At 40.5% G+C, this 15605-nt stretch overlaps 1 protein-coding gene across 4 annotated transcripts in view; it reads left to right on the forward strand.

Moving 5' to 3' along the window:
- Window positions 1-3748: 3748 nt before the first annotated feature.
- crebbpb (CREB binding protein b) overlaps window positions 3749-15605 on the forward strand; it is a 33747-nt gene continuing 21890 nt past the window's right edge. For all 4 annotated transcript variants that reach the window (XM_020101823.2, XM_020101825.2, XM_020101824.2 and 1 more), the window contains exons 1-2: window positions 3749-4642; window positions 14944-15557. In XM_020101823.2, the coding sequence (XP_019957382.2) occupies window positions 4558-4642; window positions 14944-15557 (699 nt within the window). In that variant the 5' untranslated portion in view covers window positions 3749-4557. The remainder of the gene's footprint in view (window positions 4643-14943; window positions 15558-15605) is intronic.

Below are 15605 nucleotides of genomic sequence, written 5' to 3' on the forward strand. Positions count from 1 at the left end.
CTGATTGGCTGATGTCATCACTGGAGGGTGCTGGGTAGACTACAAAGAGAGTGTCGGGCAGGAACGGAGAGAACATGGGAGGGTGTGATGGCTGACTGTGAATCTTCTCCTGCCTGCTACATATGCCATCGTCTCCCAATAACTTACTTGATTATCTTTACACCTTTAATCTTGATTATTTCTTTCATATGTCTTTTTAAGTGCCTCTAGAATAGAAGAATGTGTAGACTAAGCATTTTTTGAGTAAGAAAAGAATAGCATAAAGGGAAAACTGTAAATTAGAAAAACCTTTCTGAAAAATAAATGCTTCGCTTTTGTTAAGATTTTACTTTGTAAATTGTGTTTTTGCTATGATATTTTGCCTTTTATCAACAAAGAGCTCACAAAGCTGAGCTTACATATGGAAAATGTTACAGTGTGAACATCACTCCAGGAGATGTATTTGTAAAATCTGCACTAAAATGCAGCGGAGACTGTTTCCATGTTCCTTCATGGAGGCCAGAACACTCACCATGCGATGCACAACATTGACTAATCGACACGGGCGACAGTGTGTGTGAGTGAGTGTTTGTGTAGCAGGATCATGCGTGAGTCTAATGAGGAGAGGTGCCGGTGACAGTGCGAGATGACAAACACTTCAGGAACGCCGGTGTTTGCTGAGGTTAATATCTTTGTTTTTGCCTCGGTGGTCTCAACCCCTCTAAATCTGCATGCTTGCAACAACAGCACCATAGATGAGACTGACGACGACAAGTATTTGTGCCCTCCCCCATGATCCAGGCTGTGGTGGGGAGCCAGGTTGTGTTGTGTAGTGGTGATGAGTATTTAATGGACCCTCAGCTGTGACTTTTGATTGATTCCAGACAACTGCTCTAGGTTCGCTTTGGTTTACACTGTGTGTTAGCTGATAGTGCTTTTAAGACGTGGATAATCAAAGTGGAATGCTGCAAATCAAAACTAAATGTGTTTTGTTGTATTTGTTGTGACACAAAACTTGAACTCTTATTGTAAAGCTGCCCTCTCTATGTGTATTTTCTATGATTTGATAGGTGTTATCGGCCACAGTCAGCTGGGTGCATTAGTCGCTTCAGTCTCGCAATGGCATGAAACTTAATGTATTAGCACTGTAAAGGTAAAGGCACCAAATGTATTTCCTATGACTCCATAATTGTTTTTACTCTTTTTCTTTGACTTAATTGTATTCATGTTGAGGAAATCAAACTAGACTAAACTACACATCTCTTGCTGTTACATTTTCTCTCTGTTCGTTTTTTAGCAGAAAGGATTGTGTGCTCAGAGGCAAAAAAGTATAACAATGAAATCCACTTCAGTGACTTATTTTTTTTGAATAATTAGAATCTCCTGAACAGCACATTAACAACCTCATTTTTTTTAAATGACTTTTTCACAATCATCACTTTTGAATAATAAAGCAAATAAGGTTAATACTGCAGAACAACAAAAACAAATTGCTTGCTTCTATCAAGCCGCTTTTAACATAACCTAATAGTTAAATTACTTGTTGATGTGTGAAATTAGGGAAGCTTGTGCCTTTTTAACTCATTTTTTATTTTTACCATCACCTCTGAATTGATTTTTATTTCTGAAAAAGCTTACATTATATGGAAATGTTTACTTTTGTGCTTAACGGTCATAACTTTTGAGCTGTGCCTTTCCTTCATATAGACAATTCATTGTAAATGTACCAAATGTATTCTACATTAGCTGGACTTATTGCATTTGTTGTATTTCTTTGTGTATTTCATTTTGTACTGTATTTATTTTGTCTGATGATGGTTAGTGGTTGATGTAAATGCAATAATAAGAGCTTCTTCTCACTCATGGGCACTTGAACAAGCCCAAAATCTGTGTATGTTTTGCTATAATAAAGGGACACTAATGATAATTGTTTTTGTTTAAAAAAGGGTAAGTTCTTAATAGAGGTCTTCATACTTGAGTGTCAGGTAAGGCGCATAAGCTAAATTTCTTTTTTGTTCTTGGTAATATTGTTTGCTGTATTCGAATAATGTGTTTTTGTTAAATATGAAATTGTTTTTCTTGATTAGTGTTGTTTGCGACAATGATGTTAACTTACATGTTTGATCGCTTCTTGTCTCTATTTAACTTTCATTGCAAAAATGATCTTTTCGATTGATTGGGTTGGATTTATTGAGATGTAAGTGACATTCTGAACCAGGAGAATGACACACGGGGGAAAACTTTGATGCCAAAGAGTGTCATGACCATCTCATGAACTTTCTCTGTATGTTACATCTCAACTTCTTCCTAATTTGCAGGTTGTGTTGTGCACGTTCAAGAAAGGTTGTTTATATATTCACTGTACAACACATTTGCACAAGGCACTCATTTTTTATGTACAGTATGCCTTTATATTGTATAGTATCTGAGCGTTTTCTATTATTTATATCGGCGCATGTACTAGAGTATTAAATAGTCTAAAGAACTGGGTAATTTGAACAATGTTGGAATAATATTTGTGTATGCTGTTAGCCTGCATGTGTGTAAAAATGTACGAGTGTTTGTAAAACTGTGTGGTTGTGTGTGTTTTGGAAGGGATGCTCTAATCTTAGCAGGAATTTTAGTGAAACTTGTCAATTAAAAATGTATGACACGCTAGGACAGTAAGGCTTCAATCAATACAGATTTCCCTTTTTAAATCAAACAGGCCAAATGAAAAAGAATAGGCACTACAAGATGTCTGCCGGTAGGCAGCGTCTCAGCAGCCCATGGGCAAGTTTTAATGAATCATTGCTTTCTCTGGAAATGTTTTTTTGTATATAGCACGCTAATAGTTATGCAAGTGAAGGTTAAAATTGAATAAAGTCAGTTGCTGGGAAACGTCGTCTGGTTGAATTTATAGCCTGCACACTACATTCAGTTATGTCCTCAAAGAACATCGAGGTACTTGTACTGGATTTTACCTGTTGTGTACTGTATTTTATGCTCCGCCCATAAGCAGCTACATTAAATGTCACCTGTAGGAATCAGAAGTTTCACTTTAGTAATTTATTGATCGCAGAATTTGATATTGGTAATGGGGTATTTTTTAAGTTATTGCTATTGTTACTGAAGGATCTGAATACTTCTTTTACAATTGGCATTCACAAATTACAAGCAAATAAAAAATACTCATTTTGCCAACATATTCCCAATCAGCTGGCCTTATTGCAGTGTTATTTCTATACATGTGTATCATGTATCACATTTTTACAAGATGTTCATATATTCTGAGATATTTCAGGTGATGGGCTTTACTAATGATATTTGCCTGTAGAAATACAAGCAAATAATATTTGAGGACTTAATTTAACAGCATTGCACATTTTAAAAGATTTGTATATCCTGAAAGAAAAAAATAGTTGTCAGATATGGTGGGCTTAAAAGTATTATTTGTAATATTTGCCTGTAAAAAATACAATTAGAGTACTTAACTATAATTGTATTACTACCTCAGATTTGCTCCTTACACCAATGTATAGTTTTCTTTATAACCCCAAGAGAGAGGATAGTTTCTATAGTACAGTTTTTTCTCCAACCTCATACATTGTAAGATAAGTAACACATTTCTTTTAATATTTCTCTGTCATATGTCTATTTTATTTATTTATTTGTATTATTTGCAACTGGACGTACGTGCACGTGACGCACGGTGGGACACACAGGTTTACGTCAGGACGTCACCCCCCCTCTCCCCTCCCCCCAGTCTAGCTGGGAAGAAAAAAAAAACTTTTTTTTTTTTGTATCGGAGGAATCAACAGCCGCCATCTTGACGCGGCTCGGAATCGGGATTTCGGGGGTAGCATTAATTTTAAAAACCGATCCGAGCCACTCAGACGGACCCGAAACGGCTTTTTTCCGCGCTGGGAACCGACGTGTTGGTTCTGCCGACGAGATTTGACGCAAACATGTGAGGATTACTCGGCTTTTTATCGTCTCCACAGCCCGCTGTATATTTGATTTCCCTTTTAGAGAGCGCCGCTTCTCGCCGTACCCTCCGCCGCGAGTCGCTGTATTTACCGGGAGACAGCGACTAGAAAAATAATCCGGCTCATAGAAAATATTTCTTGAATTTTGCTCTTTTTATTTAAGCCCGGGTCCGATTTTATGGCCGCTCGCTTCGACTGCGAAAAAGATGATTTCGCACCGACGCGAAACCGGCGATCTGCGGGGGAAGGGATTTTCTTACGCCCCGTGTGATATTTTATGATCGCCATTTATTTATTGTCCTCGAAGCGAAATAATTTTTCGGACGCGATTATTGAGGATAATTATGTGGGTGTTGGGTGTTGGATTATCATGGGGTGATCTTCGGCGGCGAAGCGTGGCGCTGTTGCCTTCCTTTTGAAAGCCTTTCTCTCCGGGCAGCGTTTCTCCAGTCTTGTCAGTCAAGAAAGAAAGAAAGGGGAAAAAAAACCGAAAGAACAACAGTTAAATTGCTCTGTTTTGAGCAACGTTGGGAAAAGTCAAGAGTTTTCAGCAGCCTCAAAGTTGGACTGTTATTTCCCTGCATCATCATCAGCCTTCGATAACACGAGGATGGCTGACAATCTGCTGGAGGTCGGACCCCCCACTGCAAAGCGACCCAAGCTCAATTCACCTCTCTCGGGATCAGACGGCCCAGGTAAGGACGGGGGGGGACACGGGTTTGACATCCTCAGCTCACGCATGGGTAAAAAAGAATATGTTCCTAATCCTTTGCTGGTTTTAAGAGGACGCATCCACCCTGAGGAAAAGCTGCTCACCAGCCACTTTGCTGGGGCTGTGCAAATATCACAGGGAAACTGTACATAAAGTTCCTGCGAGATTGTTTGAGTAATTCCACACGTGACTAAAGAATTACCACGAAATGCAATCGGTGTAAAAAAAAAAACAAACCCTGCAAACTTTGCTGTCTTCTCTTCCTCACATCAAGATTGCAGTTGCTCAACAGGGAGTTCGCTCCCAACTTTTCCGTCTTTGCAGGTTTAAAAGCACAGTTTAAAAAAACTGGCAGTAGCATGTTCATTTTCATCCTTGCCAAGACACCTGCACATTTACAAAGCTGGTGTTCTATGAGCATTGTGACATCCACAGAGAAACTCGTAGTTTTCAATGGGAAATGCTGCCTCTGCATCACTGGAGCTGGCTTGGCTTTAGTGCCTTGCTCACTGACACTGCAGAAACTTGACAGCACAAACGCACATGTTGTTTGATTGAATGATCTGACGTTTCTCACCACTAGGTCAGATTCAGACCATCCTTCGGTCAACGCTTGAATGATCTATGTTGAGTTATGAGAGAAATATCGCGGTGGCTTTTCTGCTGCCAATGTATATGTTAGTAAATGTACACATCGTGGCTGCAGAGCTGAGAGAAGCTGCTGCCTTGATGGGGCGGAGGAGTAGGAACCAGCCCAAGGGTCTGCCTCTTCACCAGCCCAAGGGTCTGCCTCTTCACCAGCCCAACCTGCAGAGCAACTTTGCTCCACAACATGGATGAGATGTACTGTTAAACACCAAAATGCCCTTTTTTTCCAAGTGTACATATTTAATGAATAACAAATAATGTGATTATTTAAAGGTTTATTTGCAGAAATTGAATATAATAGAATCCTCGGAATGCTTCCGATTGTGTTTCATCTAAATTGTACAAATTGTTATTTTCCTTACCCTAGAATGGGCGCTTTACCAGGAGCATGTCCTCTCTACAGAGGCCGCCATGTTTTTTACAGTATCCCAAACTGGACAACTAAGCGCCTTTTTGAGTTTTTATGACAACTGAAGGCTGCCACAGGTTCTCATTCTCGTTCGGAAGGGGAGGGCGAGCTGAGGGGTATTCAGCTGCAACATGCAACTTCACCACCAAATCCTTCACACTGAACCTTTAATATAAAAAGCTGATCACACATGGCACATCACACCATCAATGCACCTGCAAGACTTGTACGTGCTCCACAGACACAAGTGTCCCAGTGTTGTTCAGGCTCTGATTCATGCATGTGGTTGGAAGTTGACACAGCAGTGCACACTGTCATGGGCATTTGCAGGATTGTTTGATGAGATGAGTTTAACCACGTCTGCCATGTGGATTATGCAAAAACGTAACCAAACTCATATCCACCAATCTCGGTATGTGGCCGGATGCAGGATTTGTTTTAATTTTCTTTAACATTGACGGTCAACACAAATTGTATAATCCTCATATTTGATTTTCTGCTGTTTAGCACCACGCTTGATAACAATAAATCCTTCAACTTTTGAGACAACTTTTCTCTTTTATATTTCTACTGTAACCACGGGACAGTCGCGTGTAGGATTGTTTGGCCTTGATGGAGACGTGTGCTACACTGAGTGCCATTCTAGATTTATTCCCCAGGATAGAGTCTTCTAGATCTTCAGGCCATGAGGAATTTAACAAGGCATGTAACTGGTTCACTTGAGCTTTTTAGTTACATAATTTTGCTAGCTGTATGTTGGAGCTGTTTTGTCTTTATCTGATGATCGAGAGTTGAGTCAATATATCGTCAGTTTCCCACATTCACATTACTAATCACTAGATAAAGTTGAGCACAAGGATGGTATGCTTTCAAAGATATCCCTAGTTTGACACCAATAATTTGGAATTTCCACCCATCTGGTTGGAGGTAAAAGTTCATCGCATGTAAGTTATAGTAATAACTTGATACAAACATGGCACTGTGGCTACAGAGAGGATGCATGTGAGAACTTAAATGTCAGGTTCAGATGTGCTGGACATTTTCTGGAGGTTTTCCTGCCACCCCCCTTGTAAAATGTCCAGAAAATGTCCGAGTGAGCCCATGTGAGAATGAAGCAGGGAATTTTTGCCAAAAACTCACAGCGAATGATGGAGCGGGCCATACATGTACACGAATTCAACAAAGATGTCACCGTCAGTGCTCGGGCCCTTATTAAGAGTAGAGCTGCCACTAACCATTATTTTCATTCTTAATTAGTTGCTGATTATTATTGGTATATTGTTTAATCTGTAAAATGTAAGAAAACATTAAGGATGTCTATTACATATTTTCCAAGTCCCGGTTGACATTTTGAGGGGGTTTGTTCTACCAGCACTCCAAAACCAAGACAATTTAAAGTCTACAATGACATAACAGAAAGTCAAAGATATATGAGAGTGAGGAAATAAGTTTGCATTTTTGTTATGAATCTGCATAGTGTCCATATTGTATACTTGCACTTACATACATAGCTTGACTGATATTCATTGTGCAGTCATTAGCACCAAGCATTGAAAAGGTATCTCTCATCTCAGTGAGGCTGTATGTTGGATTTCACCACTGCATGCACCTCATTACTTCATCTGACAGTTCATAATGACCGGTACAGTTACTTAATTCAAATTGAAGTGGAGATTCAGAGCGTCTGTGTCTGCTATGTGGAAACAACTGAGAAGATTCTTTGTTTTGTCTGACTTGTTTTCTGTGGATAGCTGCATTATCAGGACGTCTTGACAGAACTCGGTCTTCAGCCAAGGTAGTGCATCTTTTCAGAGGTTGACAGGACCTTTCACTGGGCAATAAAGCAGCCCGGCACTGGGCCTCCTCCTCCCCCACTGCTGCCACAAGCCCCTTCTATCTCAACACACTCACACTCACGCACACACTCACACACACACAGTATGACATTTCCCAGTGTCTCCTGTTCTCTTTGAAGTCCTCGATGCGGCTCAGGGTCTTAAGTACACTGAGAAGATTTTAAGTGCCAGGGTGCAGATGGGAGGATAAGCACAGTTTTTTTTCTTGAGTTGGAAAAAGCCCTAATTCTAAGAAAATTTGGAGGCTGTAGGGGCGTAACACTACACAAAAATCACAGTTCCGTACATACCTCAGTATTAAGGTCACGATTTGGGATGTTTCCGGTACAGTAGAAACAAGGAACAGAAAACATTCAACCGATTTTTTTATTCAACCCTTTTTAACTGAACGGACTATGGCTGTCTTTCTTATAAAGGGCTGGTGTGACTTGTTGCCTGAAATGTGGACAAGAGGGAACTTCGTAACAAGGCTGGATGACTTTCAGTGTGTGTTTGAACCCTGCGTTCTCAACAACAAAGAACGGCCGCATGTCCGCTGCTATTAAAACACCTATGACATAGGGATGTCTGGATTAACGGGTTTTACAATAACCACGGTGTGATAACGTTACGATATCATAATCGTAAGAATTGTAAAAACTACGATATCTAACTATGGTGTCCTGCCTCTTGCGAGTCATGTAATTTGTGTGTGCGCAGTGTGGTGAAATCTCTCGCGAGTCACCTTTTGAGTGCGCGAGCCACTGAAACGTTACTTGAGAAGAGGGGACTGACTTAACAGCCTTATTTCCACCAATGCTGGACAAACAACTTCATCGGAGGAGTTCACAGCGAGCGAAAAATCCTTGTTTACTTTTGGTTTCTGACCAGCGGGGGGGGGGGGGTGTGTGTGTGTGTCAGGAGCGGCTGACACACACACACACACTCCTTCTCTCTTCCTGTTAAGCGTTATAAATGTAGCCGAGAGTTTAATTTACCTGTACTGAAAAGTAAAAGTATAATAAGGACATAAAGGAATGTGGCTTGAACAAGGACACGTTAGCTTTACAAAACTAGTCAATTATTTGCTCCCATAACAGAACCACTTCCGTTGCTGACCCTTCAAAATAAATCTCCCACACAGCTTATGGCAGGAAACACAAATTTAGTGACCTTCCACAATAAGGCGATTAATTAAAATAGCTTACTTTAAAATAGATAAACGTTACACTATAATAACTAACTGGAAGTTAATGATAATAACAAATATTTTAGTTCATAAGCTATATTATTATACTATCTATTAGCTTTATATTGCTTGTAGTATCGATAATCATGAAAACTGTGAAGCCGTGATATTTCCTCGGACAATAGTGGCACCAAAATTTCATACTGTGACATTTATAATTGCTTCGACACTGTCTAAATTGTTTGCTGGCAGCCATTTAAATGCAGTTGGGAGCTTGTACCATTAACTGGTGAGGCATGTTCGACGTGCTACCAGCTATATACTTTGCAGTTGCGCAATGTCAGTGCACAGCTTTTGAAAGATCCTCTTTCTTTGTCATTATAGTCGACTGCGAAACTGAACTCTTCCCACACAGTAAACTTACATGATGAGGGAGGGTCTTCAAACTTCTGTTTGTCTGCGGTCGCCATAACTGTGAGCCGACAGCAAATTTGGTTCTCCGCTAAAGTTGTTCCTCGGTATTTGAGACCCACATGCACACAAATAAGTTCCACTGTTGAAATAGTTGCACTCAGTTTAGTTAATGCACCCCTGTTCTGTCAAGAATTCATAGTTTGCAGCCTCGCTGTGCATCTTTCTTAAATTCACTTGGTTTCTTTGAATTGGAAATCTGTGTTTAGAACTTACATCATATCATGGATGACATAGTTTTTGTGCTACACTCCTGCAAGACACTTCATCCACATGTGGTTACTTATCCTGGGTACCCCTGAATTTTCTTTTGGAAATGACATCACTTCTTAGAGAAAACATCACCTCATTTAGATGGTTTTCAAATTAAAACATTTCACTGTAAAAACTTCAATCTTATTAAAATCTTTACTTTGATTGTTCAGTGATGATAAAACTTCAGTTTCTACTTAGATTCAAATCATTGTGACAGGTATTGGTTTTCACAGATGTGTTTCAAAGTATTATAAAACAATAGTCCCTTCTGAGTTTGGCTGACTGAGTCATGTTTGTTATTGGCAAAGCCTTTGCATTATTGGTTGTCTGACAGATAGCAGAGACACCTCCCGTTGCCCCATCCAATTCAGGCACATGTCGCTTTTGCTCACAGCCACAGATTAGCAGCTAGTCTTTGATGCTTATGTTAATATGTCTCAGTTTTTTATGGTTCCCTGGTCTGGTGTCAGTCTGTGTTTGCCCCTGTGGCCACAGACAAGTGTCAGGCTTGTTGTCATTTGTAAGCCTGAGTGGCGTGTCAGTGCAAGAGGTGGGGAAATGGGCAGCCACTCTCTAATGCTACTGCTTACCTAGCGGGGTTTCCTCTGTCTGGCTTATGTGTATGATTGCCAACCCCTGGGTGAGCATTATTCAGCTACATCAGCACATGTTCAAACACGGTCAACCGTTAAAATGTAATGCCTTTCAACAGCATGGCAAAGCATTGGCAGAAGATGCGCTAGATCTGGTGGCTATTGTCTCAGCTGGGGTGGAACTGATTGAGATGCTGAGAAGGATGGGTTGCATGGGATGCCAACAAGCCAACCCTGCCCGTTAGCCTTCTGTACGTCTATTCCTCCCTCTGTCCTTACCCTTCATATCGCACACATCCGCAGCATGCTTCTTTCCTCTTGAACAACACTGAGCTAATTATTTTACATCTGTCTGCAACTGAATAAAAAAAAACTTTCTGAGATTGTGTAGCCCTGCCCAAATCTTTTTCTTGCCATTGTTTCTGAATGGCTGTGGTTTACATAAACACGGTGCAGCAAATGACTGCAGCCCCAGCTTTACGAGTGCAGTGTGCTGCTAATTTAGCACATCTTGAAGTAGTTATAACTTTTCTTATAAAGCACCATAGTAAATATTTAACAAATGTACTGCAAATCAAATGTGTGGTTATAAAAACTTAATTAAATTCTAATAATTTTATCAATTGCAGGTATTCTTTGATGTGCTACTAATTTATTTATACATTTTTTATTCTCATGAAAAAGATCTAAATAAAAAATGTATGCTTGCTGCATTGGGACACAGTGCTGAACAATAAGGACATGTAGAAGTTTTAGAAATTCAATTGTCTCATAAATTTGATCAGAGGCAAAGAATAATTAAAATGTGGCTGTATTGAGACATGAATGGAATCATTGTTTTCTAATGACAAAGATTTCTCACACTAATGCCACCAAATGAACCAAAATGACAAAATCTGTAAAAATATCAATATTAAATCCTTCCTCAGATACATGTCGTTGTGCCTAAACACGTCATAAAAGGTATGATTCAAATTGTGTCATCCATTCATTTTGCTTTTCGATTGTTGCACATGGCAAAACATTAAGTAGCCTTCCTTCAGTTATACAATCAGGCACCATGCATGAAGGGAGTACTCACCCAATCTTACAGAATTTCACTTCATTCTTCATAGATGCCCTAAATAATTGATTTTCTCACCCTGATGTAGCTTTGTAATTTTTGTCTCAAGCATTTCATGTGGTCTCTTGGTATGAATACCTTTTAATGCATTTTATTGTGCTTGAATTGCTCAAAAATATACCTTATCCATATTTTTAGTCTGGTTCTTTATAATTCTGATCTGTACGGCCCTTTGACACTGCTATCCTTGGTTGGCGACCCATTTTATTGAAAGAGAGCGGGGCAAAATCGTATGCTTTTCATCTCTATCCATCTGACTCTGGGACTCTACATAGCCTGTTATTATCTCCTACACTGGAGAGTGTAATTTAACATTTTCACATGCCTGCTGAAAGGCTCGGAAAGGCTTTGGGGCGAATTACACCCGGCAGCAGCAGTGTCCTCTTCAGGTGGGAATAGTGTGACTCAAGTGTTGGGATTATCTAGTTAGTGGCTTCTTCTATTGTCACTACTTGTCAAATGGATATGTTCATCATATTCTTGTTGTATAATGAGTGAATTCAAATCATACTCTCAGCCTTTGGACGAAACTCACCATGCTGAAGGCACGGACTCCTTCAGCTAGGTTTTTGGGTCCAGTCTATCCCCCCCCCCTTTTCAAGGTGGAGTAAGGGATTTTAATCCATTGCACTTTGTGTCATTAAAAATCCTGTTACTGTCTGCTAGGTGTTCATTCTGTGCATGTGCTAAATAAAGACTTGGTGTTTTTGCACAGCCCTGGCTGTAATGGGAATCAAACAAAGTGGTACATAGAAAGCACAGGTGTTATGTTAAGGTCTGCCTGATGAGTACTGCATACCTGTTGTGGGAATGTACACAATTAAAGGGGAACTGAGCTTCGCCCGCCTGCTAGGGATGCTAAAAACTTCATGAATGGCCAGTCTGACTATGCATGAGTTGTGAATGTGTTTGTGTGGGAGAGAGACACGGTGTGAGAGATGCAAAGAGAGCTGCACTCAGTACTACAATTAAGCAATGGTAAAAACATTCAGATAATCACAACACTAGTAATAAAACGATTAATGTGAATCACTTGATCACTCTTTATCTTATTGTTTGTTGATGTCACCATATGAAATTTTGGTGCCACGATTGTCAGAGGAAATATCACGGTTTCACAAATATCAAGATTATCGATACTATTGAAGGAAAAAGACACAACAAGCAATATATAGCTAATGAACTAAAATATCCTAAACTATATCTAGTTAGTTTTTATAGTGTAACGTTGGGCTAGGTAAAAGTAATTTATGTAAGCTATTTTCTTTTATTCCTATTTTCCTTATTATGGAAGGTTAGTCAGTGAATTTGTGTTTCCTGTAATCATAACCAGTATATCTGTCTGGGACTTTTATTGTGAAGGGTCACCAACAGAAGCTGTTCTGTGTTGACTAGTTGTGAAAAGTAAACGGGCATACTGTCCTGGTTCAAGCTCACATTCTTGGTGTCCTTATTATACTATTGCCTCTCAGTACAGGTGAATTAAACCCTCGGCTAGATTATAATGGTTAATAGGTCGAGAGAGAGCGGGGGGGTGTGAGTGAGTGTGTGTGTGCGTGTGTCAGCCGCTCCTTTGGGGCTGGTCAGAAACCAAAAGTAAACCTTGCTGTGAACTTCTCTGAGTTTTTTTGTCCGGTGTTGGTGGAAATAAGGCTGTTACCGTTGACGTTTCAGTGGCTCGCACACACAAGCTCACCACGCACACACAAATGATATGACTCACGAGAGGCAGGGCACCATGGTTAGGTATCGTCGCTTTTACAAGTCTTATGCTTATGAAACCGCTGTTATCGTAAAATCAGTTAATCCTGACATCACTATGACACACACGTAGAAGACACTGACAAAGATGTCAAGAAAGTTTTTGGTGATAAGAGCAGACACTCATGTCTGTTTGTTGTCAAGAGAATCCTGTCATCTACGCAGCTAAGTTAATACGTCACTTCCTGCCTCTGTCAGCTGCACCCAGCAGCTCCACCTCTCGCCTGAATAATGCAGAGGATTTGTTGCTGTTTTGAATGCGTCTGTGCAGAGATCTCCCGCTTTGTTGTGCATGTGTGAAAGACAAATTCTGGGTAAACTCCATCGCCAATTCTCCAGATTGTACCCTCAGGATATGTCTGAAAACAGCTGTAGTCTTGCCATTGCTTGTTTTTGAATTTGAAATCAGATATGAAATATCTTCCTTCAAAACTTCTTACCTTTATATATGTTTGCTTTTAATCTTGTTGCTGAATGGCCCTTAGGTGAGGCACAGGTGCTTGCTGTCAACTCTTGACACTTACTTTAAGCACTAAAAGGCGTTTGATTAAAAGTCTGCAATGTTCAAAATCATATTAATTTCCACCGTATTGCATTGAGGAGCACTCTGTGTTTCTTTCCAGAGATAAAAAACCCACTGGCCCTAAACACTGGGTTAGGCGTGTGTGGGGGTGTGGCTGCTGTGCTGGTAAAATCTTCATTGGCTGACACACTGAGGCACATTCACACCTGTATGTGAAGGACCTTGGCACAGACGCGTGATTTGGACTGTAACCTTCATTAATGTTCTGCGTGTGTGTTAAGTCTTCTGTTTACCTTTCCTGCACAGCCACAAGAGTGCTCTAAGCTACAGAGCTAAAGCTGTTCCTCTGCACTTTTTTGTAGTACAAACTGCTTTGGAGTTTCAGCAGGTGCTAAACTGTGTAATTTTGTGCAGATGCATGGTTGCCATTTGTGCATATGCCCATTAAAACTAACAAATCGCAGGGGGACCTTTGTGAAATTATTAGAAAGAAACCAGATATTGGATCTTCCGTAATCTAATAAAAAAAAAAGATTTCTGATACAGATACTGATAGTGGGACCTTTGTGAAATTATTAGAAAGAAACCAGATTTTGGATCTTCTGTAATCTAATAAAAAAAACAAGATTTCTGATACAGATACTGATAGTGGTCTGATAATAATATATTGTCTGATAATAATTTTCCTATAAACCCATAATGTATAAATCATGTTCAATATAGTTAAACACTTGTGACCAACAAGTGTGCTGGGCAGGACAATTCCAGTTTGAAATAAACACCATTTCTCAGTGGTGTAAAAACAGTAGAATGGTGACATTTGTGCCCTGTCCCCATTTCTCTGCCATGGCCCTACCCCTAGATATAAGGTGCCCATTGCTGGGAGTGTCCCCACCAAACACAGCCACAGGCAGAGAGCAAAACAAATCTTCCTCCAGGAATTGGGACTAAGGCTGGGCAATATAGCGTATAACAAATATCGCAGTATTTTTTGTGTGTATCGTGATACACAATATATATCTCGATATTTTGGAATCACTGTACAAATTTTTAATTCGTAAAAGTCCACAGGAAGTGGCTCAGCGAAATTGAAATCGTTGTACCATGAGTTGGGAAGCTTTTTATCAAACATCATGTAAGGGACACAGGAATATCGAACTTACTCGTTACTCTCACTCAGACTTTTTTCATGCTTGTTTTGACAGTGTGTGAATAGCAATCTTCCTGAAATGCTTGTCATAGCGATTAATTTTCATTTGCTACTGGATTAAAATAAGATATTGTTAAAGTAAATGTATGCTTACTTATCACGTTTAAATGCTGATTAGGAGTGGTTTGTTTTGGTATTGACAGCTGGTCACAAAATCAGTAAATTTTTGGTTGGTTTGCAGTTTGTTCAGTTTTTAGTTGCTGCTGGTTGAAGAATATGTATAAGTGTTCATGGTTAATTCTTATTTCCCTTTCTTTCCTTTTTCAGATCTTGTGTCTCTGTTCGACCTGGAAAACAACCTTCCAGATGAACTCATTCCTAATGGAGACTTGGGGATGGGGATGTCCTCCAATGGGGGCCCAGGTGGAGGGGGTCCTAGTCTCAACTCCATCGTTCCAGATGCAGCTGCAAAACACAAGCAGCTGTCTGAGCTCCTGCGACCGGGAAGTTCTTCTATCTTGGGAGGTGGCCTCAACTCTGCCAGCCCCCAACAGGGAGGCATGGTGGGAAGTCAGCTTGGAGCTGTACTTGGTAAAAGTCCACTGGGACAGGGCTCCCCCAATCACCAGTCTCCCCAGACCCAGAAAGGAGTTGCTGCAACTGGACAAGGCAATGGAACCACAGCCATGGGCTTCAGTCAGGCCATGTTGAACAGTGGGCAGGGTCACGGGGTCGTGAGCCAGACTGGACAGGTGATGAATGGGGCTCTGGGACCAGCAGGCCGGGGAAGACCTGGGCCTGGAATGCAGTACCAGGGCCAGAGTCTGCAGGGGGCACAAGTGGGTGCTGGAGGCAGTGTGCTGGCAGAGACACTCACCCAAGGAGGGCCACAGTTGGGTGCACACAACGTGTTGAATGCTCAGCAAACAGGAAACATGAAGGTGAGGTCCTCAACTTCTGTAGTGCCACAAGTGAAAACTTGTTTGCAC

This window comes from Paralichthys olivaceus, chromosome 5 (genome assembly GCF_024713975.1).
Source record: "Paralichthys olivaceus isolate ysfri-2021 chromosome 5, ASM2471397v2, whole genome shotgun sequence".
NCBI lineage: Eukaryota > Metazoa > Chordata > Actinopteri > Pleuronectiformes > Paralichthyidae > Paralichthys > Paralichthys olivaceus.